The sequence below is a fragment of the Peromyscus californicus genome, unplaced genomic scaffold (assembly GCF_007827085.1).
Source record: "Peromyscus californicus insignis strain IS unplaced genomic scaffold, ASM782708v3 Scaffold_13__1_contigs__length_99412109, whole genome shotgun sequence".
In the NCBI taxonomy this organism is placed as follows: domain Eukaryota; kingdom Metazoa; phylum Chordata; class Mammalia; order Rodentia; family Cricetidae; genus Peromyscus; species Peromyscus californicus.
In genome coordinates this window covers 23,572,734-23,595,529 of record NW_026294424.1, presented here as the reverse complement: position 1 = coordinate 23,595,529, position 22,796 = coordinate 23,572,734, and the positions used below count along the sequence as shown (strand labels likewise).

The 22,796-nt window shown below is 36.7% G+C and overlaps 1 protein-coding gene across 4 annotated transcripts in view; it reads left to right on the top strand.

The window, feature by feature from the left end:
• Usp34 (ubiquitin specific peptidase 34) overlaps positions 1–22,796 on the top strand; it is a 191,773-nt gene that overhangs the window by 52,967 nt on the left and 116,010 nt on the right. For 3 of the 4 annotated variants that reach the window (XM_052734680.1, XM_052734682.1, XM_052734683.1), the window contains exons 9-18: positions 1,784–1,865; positions 1,947–2,039; positions 11,028–11,153; positions 11,312–11,441; positions 12,450–12,485; positions 12,931–13,061; positions 13,648–14,282; positions 17,351–17,565; positions 21,184–21,299; positions 21,385–21,512. In XM_052734680.1, coding sequence (XP_052590640.1) covers positions 1,784–1,865; positions 1,947–2,039; positions 11,028–11,153; positions 11,312–11,441; positions 12,450–12,485; positions 12,931–13,061; positions 13,648–14,282; positions 17,351–17,565; positions 21,184–21,299; positions 21,385–21,512 — 1,692 coding nt within the window. The remainder of the gene's footprint in view (positions 1–1,783; positions 1,866–1,946; positions 2,040–11,027; positions 11,154–11,311; positions 11,442–12,449; positions 12,486–12,930; positions 13,062–13,647; positions 14,283–17,350; positions 17,566–21,183; positions 21,300–21,384; positions 21,513–22,796) is intronic. The other variant, XM_052734681.1, reaches the window with a different exon arrangement.

Genomic DNA, 22,796 nt, shown 5'->3' with positions numbered 1-22,796 from the left:
GAGGGCACCATATCTCATTGTAGATGGTTGTGAGCCACATGTGGTTGCTGGGAATTGAACTCAGGACCTCTGGAAGAACAGCCAGTGCTCTTAACATCTGAGCCATCTCTCCAGCCCGTAACTAGCATCTTTTTTTTTTTTTTTTTAAATGTACTTTTTTTGGTGTTTTTTTTTTTTTTTTTTTTTTTTTTTTGGTTTTTCGAGACAGGGTTTCTCTGTGTAGCTTTGCGCCTTTCCTGGAACTCACTTGGTAGCCCAGGCTGGCCTCGAACTCACAGAGATCCGCCTGGCTCTGCCTCCCGAGTGCTTGGATTAAAGGCGTGCGCCACCACCGCCCGGCGTAACTAGCATCTTAAAAGTAGAAAATATCCAGACACCCATCAAAAATAAGTGGAGAAACAGAATGATACAACATTGCACATGTGATGGTATTTAACAAAATAAAGAATGGTGTTTTAGTACATACTACAAAATAAACAGAATAATTGGATTAACAGTGTAGTATATTTGAATGATGTAATGCTATTCGGGAATAAAAGATACCCACTACCATGTGAGTGAACCTCGTAAATTCCATAGGCACCAGGCAGCACATATCATTTATCTACATAGACATAGTCACACACTCATAAATAAAAATAAAAGGTTTTAATTAATCTGGATCATGAAACGATACTATTCAGCAATATAAAAGAATGAAGTTCAGTGGTAGAGTTCTTGCCTCTCATGAATGAGGCCCTATGGATTATGAATATAAATAACAATATGTAAGAACCTGGTAAATAGGTAAAGTATGATATATATTACCACATACATAAAACTTAAACAAAAAAATGTAGGGATGTTAGGATGGCTCTGTGGGTTAAGTATTGGCTATGTAAACTCAAGGACTGGAATTTGGATCCCCCAACCCACATAGAGTACTAAGTGGGCCGTGCTAAGTGGGCCGTGCTAAGTGGGCCGTGCTAAGTGGGCCTTGCTAGAATCCCATGGCTTGGAAGGCAAAAACAAGGCATCCCTGGAACAAACTGGATAGCTAGGCTAACTGCATTGGTGAGCTTTTGGTTCATTGTATAAGAATAGAGAGCAGTTAGGGAAGACACTCAGCATAACCCTCTAGTCTCCACCCGTGTGCACTCACATATCTGCATACATATACATCACCTACCTGAGTACAAACACAACATAGTAGAGGACAGGTAGACAAGGTTCCAGGTAACAGCTTTGAATATAGCATGCACAAAGGCCTTAGCTTCAGTCTCTAGAATATATCTGCCTACTTTCCACAAGGCCCAATGGAAAGTAATGTTACCATATAATCCCATTTATCTGAAATGTTTATGAATTGATAAATTATGGAGACAAAGTTAGACTAATAAAACTGGAAATGAGAATAAGGATTGACTACTGCAAGTGGGATTTTCCTGAAGTGATGGAAATGTTTATTAAAATGTGTTGAAAACATTTCATTCAAAACAGATGAATTTTATATGTGTAATATGTGTATCTTAGTTAAAGTTTTAAAAAATACTCAATTTGGTCTCCACCACTACCTGGCATTACTTGGTAGTCTTACCCTGGGTAGCTGGTGTTGTTACCTTAACTTTTCAGTTGTTAATTGTTTATAAAGTCAGGGTCTGTTTATTTTAGTTATGCATTGTAGTATTGTGTATAATCTTTTGTAATTCTTTGTATTGTATGGAAGTGAATTTAGGTTTCCTGTTGTGTCTTTTTTACACATGAGAAAATTGCTTTAAATTATTTTTCAATCATTTGATCTTAGGTCCATTGCAAAAGAACTTGCCGACTGGCTTATTAGCAACAATGTAGTGGAGCATATATTTGGACCAAATTTACATATTGAGGTTTGTGGACAATTATATTGGTTATGTCTTATATAAAGGTACTTTTTAAAAAAAATAACTACACCAAGTTTTCTTTTTTAGATTATTAAGCAGTGCCAAGTGATTTTGAATTTCTTGGCAGCAGAAGGACGATTGAGTACTCAGCATATTGACTGCATTTGGGCTGCAGCACAGGTGATACTAACATTTCATATTTACTTAATGCTTTTTTTTTCAAATGTTCTAAATGCTTCTATTTTATGAAAGGAAACCAAGATACAAGGAAGACAGGATAGGAACCTTTGAGGTCTGGGTTGAGTCCATGTGTTACTAAGTTACTGATAGAACACAGGCTATTAGAATCATTAGAACTTAAGGAAATTACTCTGTTTTAATAAACATTTTCCTGTTATTCCAATTTATAAAGTCCACCCTTATACCATTATACTATGATTGTTATATGTCTCTTTTTTGTGGTAGCCAACCTGCCTGTTTGCCTGCCTTACAGCCGGGGTCTCACTGTGTAGCTCTGGATGGCTATCCACTGTCTTTTTCTCCTGAATGTTGGGATTAAAAACTTTTGCCAGCATGCCTGGATGTTGTGTTATTTTTTTTTTTCTTTAACTTTTTGAGTAGCCCTATAGCCATCTGAATGATTCAAAAATCTAAAATGTAGAAGTATAATATTAAGTTTTGATGGAGAGATGGCTCAGAGGTTAAGAATACTTGCTGTTAGAGGACTCAAGTGTTGGTTTTCAAACCCAGGTTAAGTAGCTCAAAGATGCCTGAAAGCACTTATACACGTGTGTCATAACTCAAACATAGTCCCACATGTACATATTTAAAGAGAGAGAGCAAGCAAGCCCCAAATCCATCCCAGAAGTATTTGTCATTTCCTTGCACCTTAGTCTCTGAAGCAGCTTGTTCATCCTCAGTGCTAAGCCAGAGAGATACATAGTTCAACATATATTCTTCTCTCTTTTCTTATGTAATGCATACCAACAGACTTGTGCTTTAGTTTTTATTTTGCTTTGTTTCATTTTTCTGAAAACATAACTGCTATGTGAGCAGTTGGGCTACCCTAGAACCAAGCTTTCCTTAGCTTCCTGAGTGCTTGGATTACAGGCATGAACTAACAGTTGAAACCTACGTGTCTGTCTGTCAATCCAATCTAACCTATCATTATATAGTTTTCAAAAGATTTATTTTTAATTTATATGTATGTGTGTGAACCTGTATATGTGCACCATGTATGTGCAGAAGCCTGTGGAGGCAAAAACAAACAAAAATTAAAAAAACACAGTGTCAGATCTCCTGGAACCAGTTGTGATGTAGTTGTGAGCTTCTCTGTTGGTGCTGAGAGTTGAACCCAGGTATTCTGCAGGAGTAGTATGTGCTATTGACCAGGGAGCCATCTCTTTCTCCTGGTTAATATTTTTGTTAAGACTATGGTGTGTAATTATTTCGATGTGAAGTAATTTAATTAATCCCATTCATGGATGAATTTTCTTCTAGTAATTCTATTATAAAGGATGCTATGGTAGTATCTGATAGAGTTATTCCTTACTCATGCAAAACTTATGTAGGATTAATTCCTACTGAAGTTGAATTAATATGTTAAAGCAGATCTTTGCTTTTCTTGTGAATACTAATAGGGCAGTGCCACTTTTTCCTCAACGTCCTTTATGTACTATCATTAAGCTTGATTTTTTTTTTTTTTTTGCTTGTTTGATGGATGAGAAGAAATTAGTATTTTATTTTGTATTTATTGTATTATGAAGTAAGTTGAGATAGTTTTTGTTTCTTTTCTGGGAATAACTGCTTATATTCTTTGATATATATATATATATATATTTATTTACTTGAGGTGGGGCTGGTGCCATGGCATGCACATGAAGTCAGGACAAGTTGTGGGAGTTGATTGTTTCTGTCAACTGAGTCTTAGGGATAAAACTTAGATGAGGCTTGGTGGCGGATATCTTTACCCACTGAGTCATCTTAGTGGCCCTTTGATCTTTGATCTTGATGGGGTGGGGGTGGGGGTGTTCATATTCAAATCCCATGCCTCTTGTAACTGAACAAGTATTTGCTAAAGTGATTGTCATTTAATTTTAATTTTTAAATAATTCATTTTTATTGTTTTAGTTATGTATATGTGTGTGGGTTATGTGCCACGTGGTAGCTGGTGTTCGAGGTGGTCAGAGGCATTGGACTGCCTGGAACTAGAGTTATAGGAGGTTGTGAGCTGCTTGCAGTGGGTGCTGGGAATGGATCTCAGGTCTTCTGGAAGAGCAGTAAGTGCTCTTAACCTCTGAGCCATCTCTCCAGCCCCCATGTATACATTTTATTATCTGCACATGCACAACGGTGACATTTGTTTTAAAGTCGGTGATTGAATGTTTTTCTGGCCTGTGACATTTGTGTCATAAAATGCTTTTATTTCTTTAAGATTACAAAACAATTACATTATCCTTTAGATGCTTCCTGGGTATTTTTTGTTAGCATTTTATATTTTTGTCTTGGATTCAACTAAAATTGATCTTGGTTTAAGGAATCATATATGATCCAGTTTTTCTGTCATTTATTTTATGTATTTCTCCCAGATTAATTTGTTCAATAACTCATCCTTTCCTCAGTGACATGGGTACCCATTTAATTTTGGGTGTTTTGTAAAGTTTGTAGACATCCTTACTTGTTTGTTTGTATAGTAGTGGTATATACCAGGGATTGCTAACTTGATGGTCGATAGTCTGGGTCTCCTTTCCCCCACATTTACATTCTTCCCTAACCCCTAAATCCCCTGAGGGGAGTGGTTCTCACTTTCTAATGCCTCCACTCTTTAATAGAGTTCCTCATGTTGTAGTGACTCCAACCATAAAATTTTTTATTTTGCTACTTCATAACTGTAATTTTGCTAGTATTATGGATTGTAATATAGAAATATCTGTGTTTTCCAGTGGTCTTAGGTGACCCCTATGAAAGGGTTGTTTGACCCCCCTAAAGGGGTCTTGACACACAGATTGAGAACTACTGCCTTATGGTCTTATACATTTAACAGCATTTTCTCTCTATATATAGAGCTGGCTGCCCTGGAACTGACTATGTAGACCAGGATGCCCTCAAACCTTAGACATCTGCCTTCCTCTGCCGACACACCTAGCTGAAGTAACCTTATTTATCTTTTTTCATCAGTTAGGTTTAAAATCTATTGTGTCCGATACTATAATACAGATCCTTACCTTTCCCAGTTGCATTTGCTTCGGAATACCTTTTTTCATCCTTTTATCCTAACACAGTGTCTTTGATGGCGAGGTATGTTTCTTGGAGACACAAACAGATGGATACTATCTTTTCATCTAATTTCTAGTCCTTTTTTTTTTTTTAATTAAAAATTTTAGCCAGGTGGTGCACACCTTTAATCCCAGCACTCGGGAGGCAGAGGCAGGCAGATCTCTGAGTTTGAGGCCAGTCTGGTCTACTGATCGAATTCCAGGACAACCAAGCCTACACAGAGAAAACCTGTCTCGAAAAACAAAACAAACAAGCAAATTTTATGTGTATGGTTGTTTTGCCTGCATATTATGTCTGTGCATCCAGTACCTATGGAAGTCTGAAAGAGGGTATTGATCCCTGGGACTGGAGTTACAGGTAGTTGGTGGCTGCTATGTGGGTACTGGGAATTAAACCTAGGTGCTCTTAACCACTAAGCACATCTCTCAAGCTCACCTGTGTCTTTAATTGGAGAATTAAAACCGTTAATAGCTATGTTGTTGATTAAAACCATTAATAGTTATAGTTATTATAGTGGAAGATGTTCCTTAATTCTTTATCTTTTGTTGATTTTATAGTTTTGGTGTTTTACTAATCTTCATTTAATTATAGTTACAACATCTTTTTTATTCCTCCTGTAGCTTTGAGGATGTTTATTCTCTTTGAGTCTAATTAGTCTGTGGGATATTCTCTTTAGAGCTGGCTTAATGGTCATAAACATCTTTAGACTGCTTTTGTTTTGGAATTTTTCTTTCGCAATCAGTCATGACAGTTTTGCTGGGTATAGTAACCTGGGTTGGAAGTTTTGGTCTTTCATAACCTGAAATTTATATTTCTATGCCCTTCTGGGTTTTAAGGTTTCTGTTGGGAAAACAGCCTTACTCTGATAAGGCTGCCTTTATTATATGTGTCTTTGTCTTTGGTCTTGCAGCTCTCAATATTTTTAAAAGTTATTTATATTTAATATTTTAATTATATGATATGGGGAGGTATTTTTTTGTTTTTGTTTTTGTTTTTCTGGTCCTGAATATTTCCTGCTGTTTTGTGTGCCTTTTGTACATGGATGGACCTTCTAACATTTGGATGTTTTTCTTTTTGCTTATATTAAAAATATTTTCTGTGCCTTTATTTAGTTTAAATTAGTTTGTCATATATTACAATATTGATCCTTGCCTTTTCCTTCTGTGTTCTTAATTCATAGATCTGTTCCTTTCATGGTATCCCCCACAGTATTGTATTTTCTGTTCATACTTGAAAAAACTTTTAGTTTTCCTTACCCAGATGTACTGCTTACTCTCTAGCTTCTCTTTAATCCTTGGTATTCTGTCCTCACTGTGATCTGTTTTGTTGGGGAGGCTTTCTAATGACTTTTGTTTGATTTGCTGACTATTATATTTTAAGCATCATTTAGTTTCTTTCTCCATATTTGTATCTCTTCATTGAATTTCAGTTTTATATACTGTGTTGACTTCCTTAATTCATTTAGTGTGTGTTCTTTTGAAAAGCATATGGGAGTTTATTCATGGCCGTTTTTCATTTCTTTAAACATACTGTTTATTGTTCTTTTAATTCTTTGGAATTGTCTAAGCGGTCTTAATTTTAGGCCATTAGGGATGGGATTGGTAGATTTTAGAGTAATGTTGTGCTCTCTGCCTTCTTTGAACATGCTTTGTTTCTTTGTGTCAAGTAGATTTGGAGTTTATTATTGCAGTTAATACAGATTTTAAGCCTAGGGTTAAGAGAAAGGAAAGTGCTCAGTTAGAAAGTAAGATACACTTGCGAACATAGGTATGGAATTCTCAAATGTGAGTTGCTTCCTTAAACATTAGCATTTGTTTGTTTGTTTGTTTTATGTTTGTGGATGTTTGCTTGACTCTGTGTGTATGTGTGTACCACTTGCATGCCTGGTGCCTACAGAGGCCAGAAGGGAGTGCCTGATTCCCTGGAACAGGAATTACAGAAGGTTCTGAGCCACCATGTGGGTGCTGGGAATCAAACCCAGGTTCTCTGGAAGAGCAGCCTGTGTTCTTAACCATTGAACCATTTCTCAGCCCATATTTTTATTTCTTCTGACTTCTTTTGTGTGGAGGTTATTAATGTGTGCTAATTAATTTCAGAGTCATTTTGCCTTGGTTTTTCATGTATTTTCTTTGGGGACAAGTTGTTTGGGATTTGGTCATTTTTGTTTTTCTTTTATTTTAGTCTCTGTGGTGGATTCGAGTATATACATGTTCATTTGCCAGTAGTTATGCACAAGTATGTGCATGTGAAGGCCTGAGGTGTCCACATTAGATGTATTCCTCACTTGCTCTCTACCTGTGGGTTTTTTTTTTTTTTTTTTTTTTTTTTGTATTTTTGTATTTTTTGGATTCATGGTTTCTCATTTAAGCTGGAAGTCACTTAATCAGCTAGACTAGCCTGGCCAGCAATCTCTGGGGGTTCTTCTGCTTTTGGCTGGTGTTTAGGATTACAGGTGCACTACCATGCCTAGCTTTTTACATGGATGCTGGGTATGTGAATCATGTTCTCATGCTTTGGATGTGAGCTTTATTGACTAGGTCCTTTGCGAGGGTAGCAAGTGCTCTTAACCCACTGAGCCATCTCTCCAGCCTCCCTAAGTCTTTCTTGTAGCTCAAGCCTAGGTTTGAACCCCTGTAGTGTATTTTTATTTCAGCTATTGTACTTTTCAGTTCTCAGTGTTCTTTTTACTTTTTTGTTTGGGTTTTTTGGTTTTTCGAGGCAGGATTTCTCTGTGTAGCTTTGCGCCTTTCCTGGAACTCACTTTGTAGATCAGGCTGGCCTCGAACTCACAGAGATCCGCCTGCCTCTGCCTCCTGAGTGCTGGGATTAAAGGCGTGCGCTACCACCGCCTGGCTTACTTTTGGGTTTATAATTTCTCTATTTATGATCTTGAAGAATTTTTTTAATCCTGTTTTAGTGTTGGAGAGGGCATGTATGTGGAGGTCAGAGAAGAAATTGTAGAGTCAGTTCTCTCCTCACACCATGTATTTGTCAGGCTTGGCTGCAGGCCTAGTTAGCTGCTGATCCACCTTGCTGTTCTTCTCTGTTTTGTATTCTTACCTTCAGATTTGTCTTAAAACTTGCTCTCTCTCTCTCTCTCTCTCTCTGTGTGTGTGTGTGTGTGTGTGTGTTAAGAGAGACAGACAAACGGGCTCACTTTGTAGCCCTGGCTGGCCTGGAACTTGCTATGTAGACCAGGCTGGCCTCAAAATCACAGAGATTCACCTCCCTTTGTCTTTCAAGGTGTTGGGATTAAGGGTGTGTACCATTTTGGACCTTTGAAAGGTTTTATAATGTACGTGTTGAAAAATCCTTGTTCAGTTTGTCCAAAGATGATAATCCTTCTGAAAAATTGTCTTTTCCCCTTTCTTTTTCTTTCTTCCTTCCTTTCCCCCTTCTTTTTCCTGTTCCCTGTGAGGCAGTACTTCCTGTAGCCCAGGTCAGCCTCAAACACAGCAGTAGCCACAACCTACCTTACTCTTCTATCTCCATGTCTCAAGTGCTGTATTAGAGGCCTGTTTTTTTTTAAATTTTTATTTTGCAATACAGTTCAGTTCTACATATCAGCCACGGATTCCCTTGTTCTCCCCCCTCCCGCCTCCCTCACCTTCCCCCCAGCCCACCCCCCATTCCCACCTCCTCCAGGGCAAAGCCTCCCCCGCAGACTGAGATCAACCTGGTAGACTCAGTCCAGGCAGGTCCAGTCCCCTCCTCCCAGGCCGAGCCAAGCGACCCTGCATAGGCCCCAGGTTTCAAACAGCCAACTCATGCAATGAGCACAGGACCCGGTCCCACTGCCTGGATGCCTCCCAAACAGATCAAGCCAATCAACTGTCTCACCCATTCAGAGGGATAGGCCTGTTTCTTAATGTTGCTGTAATTCTCTTCAGTGTAAAGAAGGGGGCACCTTACTGTTTCTTTGCATAACCTGTGACTGTCGTTGTCACTGAACACTAGAATGCCTGATAGTCTATGCTTTTAAAGTTTAGTTTATATAGAGAAATGAAACCTATATATATATGTGTATATATACATATATATATACACATATATATATACATATATATGTATACACACACATATATATGCTTAGAATAATTTTGCCTCTTACGAAACTTTACAATTTTTTCTTTTGAATCTTTTCAACAAAACATAAAGTATTTGATTACCAAAATCAAATGTGATAGGTAAATCCCACTATACTCATGGTTAATATTACATTTTCCTTATATATTTCAGATTTCTACTTCTTTTTTTTTTTTTTTTTTTTTTTTTTTTGGTTTTTCGAGACAGGGTTTCTCTGTGTAGCTTTGCGCCTTTTCCTGGAACTCACTTGGTAGCCCAGGTTGGCCTCGAACTCACAGAGATCCGCCTGGCTCTGCCTCCCGAGTGCTGGGATTAAAGGCGTGCGCCACCACCGCCCGGCTAGATTTCTACTTCTTATTAAACAGAATTTTTTGTTCATTCTTTCTTAATTTTTTTAAAATTTGTTTTTCAAGACACAGCTTCTCTGTGTAGCCCTGGCTGTTCTGGAACACACTCTGTAGACCAAGCTGGCCTTGAATTCATAGACCCATCTACCTCTACCTCCCAAGTGCTGGGATTAAAGGTGTGTAACATCACCAACCGGCTTCAGAATTTTTCTTACCATTTGGTTTGTTCTTAGATTATTTTGAGAAGAATTTTTAGTGTGTTTTTTTAGAAATTGTTAAATATTTGTAAAATTTCTAATAATTGGAATAAAAGCTATCTGAAAACACTTGTTTTTACTCTTTAACATTATTATTATTATTATTATTATTATTATATTAATATATTTTTCTTTTTGGTTTTTTGAGATAAGGTTTTTCTGTGTTTCAGCATGGCTGTACTAGAACTGTCTTTGTAGACCAGGCTGGCCTCAAACTCAGAGATTCACTTGCCTCTCTGCCTGCCGAGTGCTTGGATTACATACTTGCACCACCACTGCCTGGCTTTTTTTTTTTTTTTTTTTAATTTATTTTTATTTCATGTACATTCTTGTTTTGTCTGTGGATGTATGTCTGTTTGAAGGTTTCGGATTCCCTGAAACTCGAGTCACAGGTAGCAATGAACTGCCATGAGGGTGGTGAGAATTGAACCTGATTCCTCTGGAAGAGCAGCCAGGTGCTCTTAACTGCTGAGCCATCTCCAGCCCCTTTTTTGGTTTTTATTGCCTACATTATAGTCATTTTTAATAAAGATTTATTTATTATGTATAATATACAGTGTTTTGTCTGCATGCCTGCCTACACAACAGAGGAGGGCATCAGATCTCATTACAGATGGTTGTGAGCCACCATGTGGTTGCTGGGAATTGAACTCAGGACCTTTGGAAGAACAAGCAGTGCTCTGAGCCATCTCTCCAGCCTTATAGTCATTATTTTAGTATTGGTGATCAAACCAAGGTTTCACACTCTAACATGTATTCTTATCTGTGAGCTATTTGCTCAAGCTCTTTTAGATTTCTTTTATGTTAATGATATTGGAATCCTCTTTATATTAGAATTATGAAAACTTATATAATTACTTGCTTCCCTTTTCTGACTAAAAATTAGCTTGTAGTTTGTTTTGTTAAGGTAAGTCAGTTAAATTTTTTTCCAACTTTTTATTTATTTATTTATTTTGTTTCGTCTTGTTTTGTTTTGTTTTTTCGAGACGGTTTCTCTGTGTAGCTTTGCACCTTTTCTGGAACTCACTCTGTAGCCCAGGTTGGCCTCGAACTCACAGAGATCCACCTGCCACTGCCTTCTGAGTGCTGGGACTAAAGATGTGTGCTACCACCACCCGGCTACAACCTAGCTTTTTAACATTAGTTAATTAATTTACTTAATTAATTAGAAAACTTGTTAAACTTGTTTTTTTATTTTCCAGCTGAAACACTGTAGTCGATATATTCATGACTTGTTCCCTTCACTCATCAAGAATCTGGATCCTGTACCGCTTAGACATTTACTTAATCTTGTCTCAGCTCTTGAGCCAAGTGTTCATACTGAACAGGTAATACATTGAGAATATAGTTGTATGTTTTGTTTCCTGCACATTGATAGTTTCAGTTGTAGTTTTTGTACTGTTTTAATTTCATTTAGAATTTTAGAAGGTGTTAAATTTCTTATATGTCAGCCGCAGAGCCTCTAACCTTCTTCTTTCTCTTTTAGACACTGTACTTGGCATCCATGTTAATTAAAGCATTGTGGAATAATGCACTTGCAGCTAAGGCCCAACTATCTAAACAGAGTTCTTTTGCATCTTTATTGAACACTAATATGCCCATTGGAAATAAAAAAGGTTAGTCAAATATATTGTAGTTTGAAATAAAGTTGTACTGAATTTTGATTTTATTAGTAAGGTGTCAAGTATTTTCTATTAGTTCTGTTTGAACACTCCTAATCTAAAAATTCAAAACACTCCAAATCCCACAACTTTGTTGAATAAAGACATGTTGCTATACATAGAGAATCCTACATCCTTACTTATATAACTATCACCACTTAGTTCTAAGTGCACTGCAGAGAATATGTAAAATTATTTTTAGCCTGAAAGTGGAAGTTTTGTATAAGAAGTATATGATTCGAGGGGCTGGAGAGATGACTTAGCACTTTAGAGCACTGGCTGCTCTCCCAGAAGTTCTGAATTCAATTCCCAGCAACTGCATGGTGGCTCACAACCATCTATAATGGGATCCAGTGCTCTCTGCTGTCACGCGGGCTACATGGAAGTAGAGCACTCTTACACATAAAATACATAACTATTTAAAGAAGTGTATGAATTAAAAATGAATCTTGTGTTAGAATTCTAAAATTTTAGAATAAGCATAATCTGAGACATTAAAATTCTGTGCATTTTAGATAAAAGATACTCAACAGGTGGATATGGGAAGTAGGCTATGCATCCAATGATTAATAAAGTGGTTTTGGTTACTGTTTTTCATTTAACCTTCCGACAGTGCACTTGTTTTCAGAAGTTTGTAAATTTTCTCATGTTTAATTTTTCTTTCTTGTCATAAAGGAACAAAATGTTCTGTTAGAAGTAATTTTAAGATTAGAACGTACTAACAATTCTCCTTTTGGTTTTTGTACATCAGTTTTTCTAACTTATTGATTGCATGTATGGGTAATTTTGAAGGAATTTCTAAAACTTTATGCAGACATTCTGTACTACTGTTTTTCTGAGCGGACACCACCATAACTGACAGTTTTCCTCTCTGTGTCTTACATACATAAACAACATGTGTGCTGTCTTAGAGAAGCTCAGTCACTTAGAGTGTTTCCCTCCTGTTTTTTCCTTCTCCTTCAGAGGAAGAAGAGCTGAGAAGAGCAGCTCCTTCACCTTGTAAGTCGAGCCTTAGACATGCATGACAGTGTGACTTGGAGTTTGGGTGACCTTTGAGCTCATTGGTCTCATGTAGTATATATGTTTATGCAGTGTGTGCTCGAGTCACAACTTTATTTTGAGAAAAATATGGATTGTTAAACTATTCATCTTACCTTACCTTTTTGTTTTGTTTTGTTTTTTCAACTTTGTGGTAGTCTTAAGCCTGCTAGACAGCAAACGACTATATCATTGAGCTATAACCCCATATCTCATCTTACCAGTTTTATTTAAAATCGTTAGTATTTAGGTTTTAATTGAGTTTATGTTTATCTTTAGATATAACAAATTTAGACTTTTTTGGCTGCTTCGCATAAGCTTTGATAACTCAAAGAATCAAAGCTTGGTATCCTATCAGATGCATGTTAATTTAAATCAGAAATAAGAATTTAAAAATGTATTTTAGGGTCTCCTGCAGCAAGTCCTCAGAGCAGTGACAACAGTGACACCCACCAGAGTGGAGCCAGTGACATTGAAATGGAGGAGCAGCTTATTAACAGAAGCAAACACGTGCAGCCAAGACTCTCCGACACAGAGGTCAGTGCATGCGTTGTCCTCTGAATAGGGTTTAGAAAGTCTTTGCCATGCTTGTTGTTGGAACTGGGACTATAAATACTACACTTGAATTTCTTCACATAGGACTTTTGATGTCCTGTGAGGTTTATATTTATTTTGTAGTGTTCACAGAAATATGGTAGGACTGTTTTCAGCATTTTAAAAAAGTTTGTTGTGTTGAGGCTAGCCTGGTCTATAGAGCAAGTTCTATTTCAGGACAGCCAGTGCTATACAGAGAAACCCCTTTCTTGAAACATCAACCAACCAACTAACCAGCCAAACAAACAAATCAAAAAACTTGTTGTGGGGCTCAAAAATGGCTCAGAGGTAAAGGCACTTGCCATCAAGTCTGACAAACTAAGGATCCCTGGGATCCCCAGTAGAAGAGAACCAACTCCTGCATTTGTCCTTGACCTCCATGTGCATTCCACATGCATGCCATAGCACATGTGCATAGAGACACTCATAATAAATAAATGTAATTTTAAAAAAAGAATAGCACATTATCTATGTGCCAGTTTCTTTCTCACTGGTCTGAATTTTTAAATATATTTGTTTATGAATATAGGAATCCATGCAAGGAAGTTCTGATGAAACTGCTAACAGCGGTGAGGATGGAAGCAGTGGTCCTGGTAGCAGCAGTGGGCATAGTGATGGATCCAGCAATGAAGTCAATTCAAGCCATGCAAGCCAGTCAGCTGGCAGCCCTGGAAGTGAGGTGCAGTCAGAAGACATTGCAGACATTGAAGCCCTTAAAGAAGAAGAAGAAGATGATGATCGTGGTCACAATCCTCCCAAAAATAGTTGTGGTACAGAACTTCGAAACAGAAAGTTAGAAAATCAAGCAGGCATTTGCTTGGGGGAATCCCAAGGCACATCTGAAAGAAATGGGACAAGCGGTGGAACAGGAAAGGACGTGGTTTTTAATACTGAGTCATTGCCATCTGTAGATAATCGAATACGAATGCTAGATGCCTGTGCTCACTCTGAAGACACAGAGCATGATATTTCAGCAGAAATGAGTTCTGCTCACATAGCACAAGGTTCTCAGGAGTCTTGTATCACACGAAGTGGGGACTTCCTTGGGGAGACTATTGGGAATGAATTGTTTAATTGTCGGCAGTTTATTGGTCCACAGCACCACCACCACCACCATCACCACCACCACCATCACCACCACCACCACCACCACCACCATGATGGGTAAGCATGCTTAAAAATGAATGTTTATATTGTATTTCTTATAGTGAAATATTGCTACTACTTCTTTAATTACTATTTATTTTAGTTGAGTGCTATTTAGGAGTAATATAATGCAAAAATATAAATGTAATTCTCAAATAGATAATGTTGAATTTATTGTCATCAACTTAAAAAATGCACAGTGAAGGGCAATGTGATTTCTGCTAGTGTACCTCAAGGCCCTGGGTTCAATCCATGGGGTCTGAAAAAAGTAAGGTTCATTTTCATGACAAATTTTATTTAAGCAAGTAATACTTAAAAGAGCATAACTACATTAACCAGTACAAAAACTGAAATACTTTTTATTTCTATTTAAGTATTCAATATTACATTTTCCAGAGCTGAGAATTATATATAGTGTTTTGCAAATGATATGCAAGCATCTGCTGCCTAGCTATATCTTTGACTCTCCTCAGTTTATATTGCTAAAATCACAATCCATCTCTATTTAAAACAGCCATTTTTGCCCTGTACAATAATAGCCACATGGACATAGCAAATATTGCACTAGGCAGCATAAACTTGGATCTTTAACTTTTTGTTATAGCAATTCCCTGAAAGCACAAGCAGAATTGCTTGTGGACACTTATACTAAATGTTGATGAAAAACACTGACCTTCTAATTTTAGGATAATAGTAAGTGTAGCTGTGGTAAAAGACTTTTGTGTTTGTGAAGTATATCGTATTTAGCAATAAGTGATTCCGTTACTTGTAGAATTAGGCAGGATTAAGTTTTAATTTTTCTTACCTTTTTTGAGACAGGGTCTCACTGTATAGACCAGGCTGTCCTCAGACTCACAGAGATCTGTCTGCCCCTGCTTGGGATTCCAGGCTTGTGTCACTATGCCTGTGAACCTCTTTTTAAAAAACAGAAACCAAAACAAACAAAAACTACCATGGCCACCATGCCTGGCAAACTTTTTTTTTTTTTTTTAATTAAAAAAAAAAAAACAAACAAACTATCATGGCTGTATTATGAGAATTTCATGGGCTACTGTGATTGCCACAAACGTGTAATTAGCTTTTAACCTGTGATTTTTTTTTTTGTCACTATAACTAGTTACATTTTGTTTGGGTGATGGTGAGACAAATGTTTATCAGGATGACTTTTCTAAGAAAGACTTGCTATTCAGTTTAGTTAAGTGATCTATATATATGCATACATGTTATATTACTTCCCTTTTATTCTCATCATAAAGACATCAAGTTTTTAAGGGACTGTTTCTTTAATGTTTGTGATGATTTATTTTTATTTTATGTGCATTGGTGTTTTGCCTGCGTGCATGTCTGTGTGAGGATGTGAGATCCCTTAGAGCTGTATTACAGACAGTTGTGGGTACTGGGAATTGAACCTGGGTCCTTGGAAGAACAGGCATTGCTCTTAACTGCTGAGCCATCTCTCCAGCTCAAGGCAGTGTTTCTTATGTTTCTTACTCCTGACACTATTGTTTTGAACCAGATGATTCTTTAGTTTTGAATTCCCAACTGTCTGAATGCTTTCTGGATATTTTTTGTGGTTTTGCACCATCCTCAGCCCCCCTGTCTGTAGATGCCAGTATCCCCTCTTTTGTAACAATAACAAAATAAAAAATGTAGCTAGACATTGTTAAATATCTCTGTGGGAGTCAAATCACCACTAATTAGAACATTTGGCTAATGCCTCATATTGTAGATGCACACATTATAAATTGTCCCTAGCAGTACTCAGGATGTTGACAAAGCAGGTTGTAGTGTGTGTTAAAACGAAGGTGCAATAAATACACTCAGTTTGAAAGAGTGGATGTCTTTTATAGTACTGACCCACTCCCATATAATAAATTAAAAACCAAAGTTATTAGATCTTAAATGTCTACCCCACAAGTTTTAATAATTGAAATTTTCTTTAAACCTTTTTTATATTCTGTATATATGGTATTACTTGTTTTTGTATTAATCCTGAACTTCTTTTTATTTTTTCATCATTTTGTCTTTGATATCTTGAAAAATACCCAGTGTGGCATTATTTAGAAATATGGGCCACTTAAATAGCTCCTTATTGAGTTGAAGGAAATTAATTTGGAGACTTGAAGTTTTTTGGTGGTGCCTAGGATTAAATGCAGGGTGCTGTTCATGTTAAGTTGGTGGTGTACTTTTGATCCATGCTTTTGAGACCTCCTCAGTTAATAATAACTTCCTAGATTGCTACCTTAAGTTGGAATATTTTCTGTTTTCTACTATGTCATTTGATAATGCACTTACATGAACAAATGTAAACAAAACTTATGGTTTCACATTGTTAAATTGAGTTTCTATAATAGTACATAACAAGTATTACTAATATTGATTAAGATGGGTTTTTTTGAAATTATTGTAGTGAGGTATATTAATATGCATATTTTATAGAATATAAATATGATGAGTATATGTTACAAAATTAACTAGTCCATATATTGAAGTTTTCATAAATGTCTCAATATTCCATATTGTTAAAATATTTCAACCCACTGCCTACACAGACCACACAGCTTAGTTTCTGTTTGTGGAATAATTTGTGCTAAATGTTATAGGAGAGATTAAAAAAGAAATTTATATCAAAGCATTTACCTTTCATCCCAGTACTAAGAAGCCTGAGGCAAGTGGATCTCTGAGTTTGAGACCAGCCTGGTCTACATAGTGAATTCCAGGATATTCAGAGCTACATAGTGAGACCCTATTTTGAAAAAACAAACAAAATATTGTTTATGATATTTGATTAAGTTTATAGTTTTAAGGGCTAGGATACAGCTCAGTGGTAGAATGTAGTAGGACTTGGTTTTGTTTATTTATTTATTTGGTTTTCGGAGACAGGGTTTCCTGGAACTCACTCTGTAGCCCAGTTTGACTTCAAACTCACAGAGATCCGCCTGCCTCTGTCTCCCGAGTGCTGGGATTAAAGGAGTGTGCCACCACCGCCCGGCTATGACCTGGGTTTAATCACTAGCACCAAATAAATAGATAAATAAATAAATAAAAAGTTTGTAACTAAGTTTATGGTTTTCTGTGTGTTGTAGACATATGGTTGATGACATGCTAAGTGCAGATGATGTCAGTTGCAGTAGCTCGCAGGTCAGTGCAAAATCAGAAAAAAACATGGCTGATTTTGATGGTGAAGAATCTGGATGTGAAGAGGAACTAGTTCAGATAAATTCACATGCAGAACTAACATCTCATCTCCAACAACATCTTCCCAATTTAGCATCTATTTATCATGAACATCTTAGTCAAGGTAAGGTTCTATAGTAAGTCAATATTACCTTGTTCAAACCTGGACTAATTTAATTGCATGGTTAAAGAGAACAAACTGTTAACGATATGTTTAAATGGTTTTGCCAAATAACTTAAACAATGGCTTTTTTTTTTTTTTTTGTCAAGATAATAGATAATAGAAATAAACACTCCATCGTGAGAATAAATGAGGCCTTTTTGTTTGTTTGAGGCACTGGCGTCATAGAAGCAAGGGCTCTTTGCATTGTCAGCCAGTATTCTGCTATTGAGTCTATATCTTCATCAGATGATGTTCAACTGGGGAAGACAATGCATATTAATGATAGGTAAAAAAAATATATTGGGAAATATGGTTATGATAGATTTTAGTTTTAGAAATTTAGGACCCACAAATAAATACAGCACAAAAGATTATCATATAATGTATGATTCCATTTCTCTGAAGTGCTTAGAGTGATCAGATCTATAAAGACAGAGGTACAGATTGCTTGGCGTTAGGGAGGGTTGGGAAAATAAGAGATCACTGCTAAAAAAAGAAAGGTCTTTCTTCTTTTGGTGATGAAAATGTTTGAGAAGTGGTTAGTCAGATCACTCTAAATTGAACTTAAAAGTAATAGAACCTCGCCAGATTTGAAGGAATGGAGATTAAGGTTAAAGACTAATAGACATGCCTGTAGTCTCAGCCTCAAGCAGAGAATCTTAAACTCGAGGCCAGCTTGTACTATATAGAAAGCAAGCCTCTATCTCCAATCAACAACAAAATAATAATAGAAGATGATAATGATTAAGTAGAAGAATAAGAAGGAAAAGGAAGAAAAGTAAAAGGGAAAAATTTTAGAATTGTCAATTTAAATACATTTAACCCTTTTCTTGATTATATACCTACCATCAGCACACACCAGTTTAGGTTTTGGAATGATAGAGCATTACAGTCTAAGGAAACCTGGTAAATTGGTTTCTGGTAGAAACAGTATTGTTGTGCTTATGTTGTTTTACAGTAGTTTGAGGACACCAGCATGAATTTCATGCCATGTTGTTTTCATTCTTGTGTCACGTATTTTCCCTTAAGTTATCTAGTTTTTTACACATTGTTTTTTACTATATGAAGTTAGAAATTAAACCAAATGGTTATGTATTAATGCTGCGAACAACATTAACAAAAGTTTGGGTATTCTAATGAACCCTTCCAACACTTTGAAACAAACAGTTAAATTTGCATATGGGATCCAGGTGTGATGTATGCTTATATTCTCAGGTTATCAGAAGGTTGATATAGAAGGATTTCCTAGCTGAATAATCTGAGGTCAGCTTGTAGATATTATAATAAAATACTTTCTCCAAAACAGCAACAAAAAACCTGGACAAAAGATTGAATAGTCTCAAAAAAAAAAAAAAAAAGATTTGAACAGTTACTTTATAGAAGAAGAAATGATTATAGTGCATTCTACATGAGTTAATACTATACACATAGCAGAATGGTAAATTTAAAGACTGACATTAACAATGTACAACAGGGGGACTGGAGAAATGGTTCAGCAGTTTAAGAGCACTTCCAGAGGACCTGGATTCAATTCCCAGCACCCACAGGTTCTTCACAAATGTCTGACACTCCAGCTGCAGGGTTTTGACACCCTATCGCACACATACACGCAGGCAAAACACCAATGCACATAAAATCAAAAGAAATAAGTCTTTAAAAAAATAAAAGAATGTACAACAATTGGAAATTCATGAGGAGTATAAAATAATGGACACTTTGGAAAACTTTTATTAGAAAGTCTGGTTTGTTATGTTAGAATCTTTTGATTAAATTGGCTATTTGGAGTATAAATCCAATACATTTTTTCAAAAAAGACTTTATTCATTTATTTATTTTTATGTGTACGGGTGTTTTGCCCACATGTATGTCTGTGCACAATGTGCATGCACTGCTAGTGGAGGCCAGAAGAGGGTGTCATACCCCAGGGACTGGAGTTAACAAAACAGTTGTGAACCACTATGTTGGTGCTGACAGTCAAACCTGGCTCCTCTGGAAGAGCAGCCAGTGCTCTTCACCTTCTCCCTTTATGTCTGGTATGTGTTGTGGGGACAGGGGTGAGGAGGTGGTGATGGTGATGGCAGGTCTCACCAGGTAACTTTGCTGACCTGGAATTCACAGAGACCTCACCTGCCTTTGTTGAGTGCTCGAATTAAAGGTATACAATACCCCACTATACTCAATCTTTCCTCTAAAGAAAAAAAACAAAACGAAAATCAAAGTGTCCTTGTGGTATGGTGGAGTGTCCTTGGGGTATTTGCCCAGGAGTGGTATTGCTGTGTCTTGAGGTAGATCGAATCCCAGTTTTTCTGAGAAACCTCCATATTGATTTCCAGAGTGGCTGTCCAAGTTTCCACTTCCACCAGCAATGGAGGAGTGTTTCCCTTGTTCCAGATCCTTGCCTGCATGAGCTATCACTTGTTTTTGATCTTAACCATTCTGATAGATGTAAGATGGAATCTCAGAGTCATTTTGATTTGCATTTCCCTGATAGCTAAGGATGTTGAACATTTCTTTTGTTTCTCAGCCATTTGAGATTCTTCTGCTGAGAATTCTCTGTTTAGATCTGTCCTCCATGTTTAAATTGGATTATTTGGTTTGTTGATGTCTAATTTCTTGAGTTTTTTATATATTTTTGAAATCGGCCCTCTGTCTGATGTGGGGTTGGTGAAGATACTTCCCCATTCTGTAGGCTGCCGTTTTGTACTGTTGACATTTTGTACTGTATTCCTTTGCGGTACAGAAGCTTTTCAGTTTCATGAGGTCCTGTTTGTTAATTGTTGATCTTAGTGCCTTCAAGTTTGTTACTCTGCCCAGGAAGTTCTCTCCCGTGACAATGCATTCAAGGCGACTCCCCACTTTCTCTTAATGTATCCGGTTTTATGTTGAGGTCTTTGATCCACTTGGACTTGAGTTTAATGCAGGGTAATTGATATGGATCTATTTTGTGGGAGCAGGGGCTGTATCTGACTCTTGTTCTGGCTTTTGGGACCCTTACCCTCATACTGGGTTGCCTCATCAAGCCTTCAACTTTATATTGCCATATTTGGTTGCTACCTATCAGATACCTGCACATCTCTGAATAGAAATGGAGGAGGAGTGGATGGGGGAGGTGGAGTAGAGGTGAGGAGGGAGGGACTGGGAGAAGAGGAAGGAGGAGAAACAGCAGTCAGACTGCAAAAATAAATAGAAAACAAACATAAGCCCCCAAAACTAACAATTTTAAATGATTATACCTAAGGGTATCTACCAGAATGTCCAGTGATTAAAGTCTTATTTCAGATAAGTTATCTGTATGCTTCATAAGAGTTCCAGGTATTCATACAGTTCTCTTGATATGATACATTCATATTTATTAAAAATAGAGACAATAGAATGAAAATATTATTTCACTTTAGCCTTAATTATAAACAGACCTATTGATGTTCATTCGTTCATTAGTGAAATAATTATGCTAATTTTATATTTTATAAGCTCAAAATTTATTATGTTTTTATTTGGATTTGCTAATTTATAAATTCTGTAATTTCTGATTACACTCAGCTGTCTTCATCTATAATGTGTTATCTTTTGTCCTTTTAGGTCCTGCAGTTCATAAACATCAATTCAACAGTAATGCTGTGACAGACATTAATTTGGATAATGTCTGCAAGAAAGGAAACACTTTATTATGGGATATAGTGCAAGATGATGATGCAGTAAGTTGTATAATAAATCCAAAAGACATAAAAATTACAGCAAAATGCAGTCAAGATAAGAAATAACTGTATATGTTTTTTGTAGGTTAATCTTTCTGAAGGATTAATAAATGAGGCAGAGAAACTTCTCTGTTCTTTGGTTTGTTGGTTTACGGATAGACAGATTCGAATGAGATTCATTGAAGGCTGCCTTGAAAATTTAGGGAACAACAGGTAAACATGAATTGCAATTTTTTCTTGTTGAGTAACAGTTGTTTCTGTGCTCTTGTACAGAATGGGTGTGCTGTTTTCATAGTATTTAATGTGTTCATACAGTCAATCACCTCTCAGCTGTTATGATTGCCATGTTCTGTTGAGGGACATTTTTCTTAAAGGTCAACACTTTATCTCTCAGTGGTAGTTCTTTTTTTATTCTGCACCCAGATCAGTTCCTTAAGCATAATCAAAGGATTAGTAATACTCCCTTTATTTTTTTTTGTAATGATTAGAGTGTATTTATTTTCTAAATAATTGGATTCATTGTGATACTTTCATACATAACTTACACTTTCTTTGATATTGGCAACACAGTTGTGGTTATTTTGTTCAAATTGCATTAAAATGTTCTTGAACTTTCTTGTGTTATAAAGAATCTAAACAAAAAGTGAATTAACTTAATCTAAAATGTAAACATTTAGAAACAATTATTCTAAGTAGATGAGCATTTTCTTTTGGTTTCAACTTCTGTCGTGTATAAAAGAATGAGGTTAAGAACTCATGGAGTTGAGTACATAAAATACATAGTTTTTTAAATGTCATTCATATTCCAGTAAAGTAGATTTTTACAAAGTAGAAAATACTACGTATGGTCACCCACACCTGTAATCTTAGATCTTGAGAGACTAAGACAGGAGAATTGTGAATTTGAGGCCAATCTGGACTACATAGTGAGACCTTGTTTCCATGGGGGTGAAGAAGGGGACCAGAAAGAGATCCACTCTGTGACCTGAATCGCATGTTCCTGCCTGTGACATCTGGCACTAGACCAGTCATAGATGACCAGCTTCTGGAGAGCAACTTCTTTGTTGCAGTCTTTTGAACATCAGCTCTCCACACAAGGTTTATTTGGAAATAAAGAAAGAGCCATTGGGTAAAGGTGCTGCTGCCAAGACGAAAAACCAGAGTTTGTTCCTTTTGACCAGCATAGGGAAAGAACAGAACAGACTTTAGAACGCACACACAACACATGCACACACACACTAAATGTTTTTTTTTAAAAGAAATTTTATTATTGATGTTTTATGTGTATTAGTGGTTTTTACTGTTTTTATGTTTTTTACCGTGTCCATGCCTAGTATCTGTAGAGGCCAGAAGTGGGTATAGGATCCCTTGGAACTGGAGTCATGGTTCTGAGCTACCATTTGAGTGTTGGGAATCAAACCCGGGTCCTCTGGAAGATCATCTAGTGCTCTTCTTAACCACCTAGCATTCTCTCCAGTCCCAGTCTTTCTCTTTTTT